Source organism: Trypanosoma rangeli (assembly GCF_003719475.1).
Source record: "Trypanosoma rangeli strain AM80 chromosome Unknown Tra_15.4_contig_00953, whole genome shotgun sequence".
NCBI classification, from domain to species: domain Eukaryota; phylum Euglenozoa; class Kinetoplastea; order Trypanosomatida; family Trypanosomatidae; genus Trypanosoma; species Trypanosoma rangeli.
In genome coordinates this window covers 1-2,423 of record NW_021706703.1, presented here as the reverse complement: position 1 = coordinate 2,423, position 2,423 = coordinate 1, and the positions used below count along the sequence as shown (strand labels likewise).

Sequence of the window (2,423 nt, the reverse complement as noted above, 5' to 3'; positions counted from 1 at the left end):
AGCCACGGGCGTATTGTCGCCGGTGAAAGGGGCAACTGTACGAGAGGACGAATACCCCGAAGCCACCAAACTGCACGCGGAGCGGTTCCTTCCCAAGCCCGTGGTTGGCAAAAGAACTGTGCCAAGAGCTTCTGGAGGACCGTTCCAACACTTTACAGTTCCAACTGCCCACAATTTGGGCGGGGCGATTGGTGCTGACATGGCCCTCCTACGCTGCTGCTGGGCTGTTCCGATGCGATATTTTGGCGTGGGCGAGCACGTGCGTGCCACGTTGAGTGACTTGGGCCGTTCCGTTGGCGCCATGTAGTTCAACCCGGCGTACACGACTGCCTCGGCATGGGGCGTTCGCGTCCGCTGAAAACTGCCGCTGCCTCGCGTGCCTGGCGAGCGCCGCGCCCCGTCGCCACCCGCGCAGGGCAATAATGCAATAAAAAAAAGGAGTGATTGAAGGGAAAAAAACACCCCCCGTGGGGGTCGAACCCACGACCACACGGTTAAGAGCCGTGCGCTCTACCGACTGAGCTAGAAGGGCCACACGGCGCCTTGTCGTGAACCGAACGTTTGCTGGGAAATTTTGGCAAGGCGCCAGCAGTATCCAACCCCAAAAGAAAAGCCGAGCACCGGCAAATTACCTTCTGCTTTTGGAAGAGGGGTGAGCCTCGCCAAAGATTGGGGAAGACAGGGGGCAAAGCCGCGCGTGAGGATGCCCAAAAAGCGGGGTTTTCCCGTTTCTTATTTGCGCTGCCCACGTCTCGGGGAGTGGAACTAAGCCGCCCCCCGCGGTGCTCCAACGCAATGCCCCTCGACGCAAGCAAAACCTGCAATTTTGACGGCGTGGGGGGCGCTCCTCTGCACCGCATTTTCTACAGTCTGGGAAGTGTAAATGGAACCCCTGGGTCAACAGCTTCCAGCATAGAATTGCAAAACGTCGGCATCCGGCGTTAAGGCCCCCACAAAGGTGCGTAGAATTTCCCCTCTTAAGCATTGCCCTCGCGGCCTGCACGAAAATGGCTCCAAGTTCTGGGACCGCGCCCCCACGGAGGCAGAGCGCATTTTGCTACCGAGAGCAAGGTCCGCCACCACCTGCACTCGCGATCGCCCGACCGCAAAGCAGAAACGCAATGGACAAGGAATCGGTTCATCCTTTTTTTCTGGGGGCCATTGCGCACTACACATTTCAGGCGCAACCGCGGGTCAGCCGCGGGCGAAGCTTTGGCCTGGAAATACGCATCTGGACGTAAGGCGGCATCCCAACCACACCCCGCATCTGCGCTGGCGGGCGGTGGGCAACGCACTTTTAGGAGAGCACAGCGAGCAGCGAATGCTCTCAATTGCAGATTTCCCCCTCCCTTTACCCATCTCGCAAACCAACAAGGGGTTTCTGCACGATGAGACCGACAGCAAAAGTCTCTGGGAGTTGCCCCGCACGCCCCACCCAGGCCGCAAAGCAACGAAGAGCCAACCGCCGACTCCACGATGGATCGCCCCCATCTTCTCGAAACACCCCCTTTGGCATGCCAAAACTACCGCGTGCCGCGTTGGGGGTCAAACTGTAGGGCAAAACCCCTGCACCAGACGACGTGCGTGTTGGGGCGCTAGGGCGCCTCTTGGCGAATGGCGTCTGGTTGCTTATCCTCTAGACCCAACACGGTTCGATGACCGGTGTGGTTTTGGTCGAGCGGAGGCGTGCCGCTATTGTCCAACTCTTGAAACCTGGTAAGTCGCCCAAGCAGTTAGAGCCGCACCGACCCACCGGCCCCACCCCCATTGTCAGTGAGGTTGCTGAGAACATGATTCTGGCTGAAGAGGCTGCTTTGGGTATGGATGCCGCGCCTCCACCAGCATGCGATCCTCAGTGTACGCACCGCGGCGGTGCGGCTGCCCCGGGCGGCCCAGAAAGCAGGGCGCGACGGAAACGAACACTTCCCGGCACGCCTTTCAAAGAATGGTGTTGACAACTATCCACACAACAGATCCTATCGGATAACGCTCGCGCTAGTTGATTTTAGCGAGGCTTTTGGCTCCATTAGCCATCGTGTCCTCGGGCGCCAGCCAGCCAATATGCCACGGTGAATAGCCGAAGGTAGTTGCAGAACTTCCTGCCAATTGAACGCCCAAGCGCCTCGGCCGTACTCCAATGACTCGATATTAACGACGGCCTCCGCACCGCAAAGTGTTCTCAACGAAATTTGCTTCAAAGCGGGCGGCTTTTGTCCCTGCACGGCCGGCCCCAACGCGCCCCAATTGTATCGTGTGCCCAGGCGTCCGGGAACAGGGGGGTCGAGGGATGAATTGTTCACTTAAACCTCCTTCCTCTGCCTGCGTTGCCCAACGGCATTTCATCTTCGCCCAGAAACAACAAATATATGTTTAACGCACCTTAAAAGGGACGCTGCCTAACGGGTGTGTCTAAATTCTGCTGC

At 58.5% G+C, this 2,423-nt stretch overlaps 2 protein-coding genes and 1 non-coding gene across 3 annotated transcripts; 2 read left to right on the top strand and 1 right to left on the bottom strand.

The window, feature by feature from the left end:
* On the top strand, positions 1–307 carry TraAM80_10418 (surface protease GP63; the record flags this gene model as incomplete). The annotated part of the gene is made up of 1 exon (XM_029387036.1): positions 1–307. A coding segment is annotated over one exon (307 nt), but the record flags the coding sequence as incomplete, so codon positions are not given.
* Positions 308–459: 152 nt separating this feature from the next.
* TraAM80_10417 lies at positions 460–532 on the bottom strand. The gene has a single exon. It is a non-coding gene; the product is annotated as a tRNA-Lys (tRNA).
* A 1,123-nt stretch (positions 533–1,655) lies between these two features.
* On the top strand, positions 1,656–1,955 carry TraAM80_10416 (L1Tc protein; the record flags this gene model as incomplete). Its single annotated transcript, XM_029387035.1, has 1 exon — positions 1,656–1,955. One exon carries the CDS (start codon positions 1,656–1,658, stop codon positions 1,953–1,955), a length of 300 nt encoding a protein of 99 aa, XP_029233114.1.
* Positions 1,956–2,423: the final 468 nt, after the last annotated feature.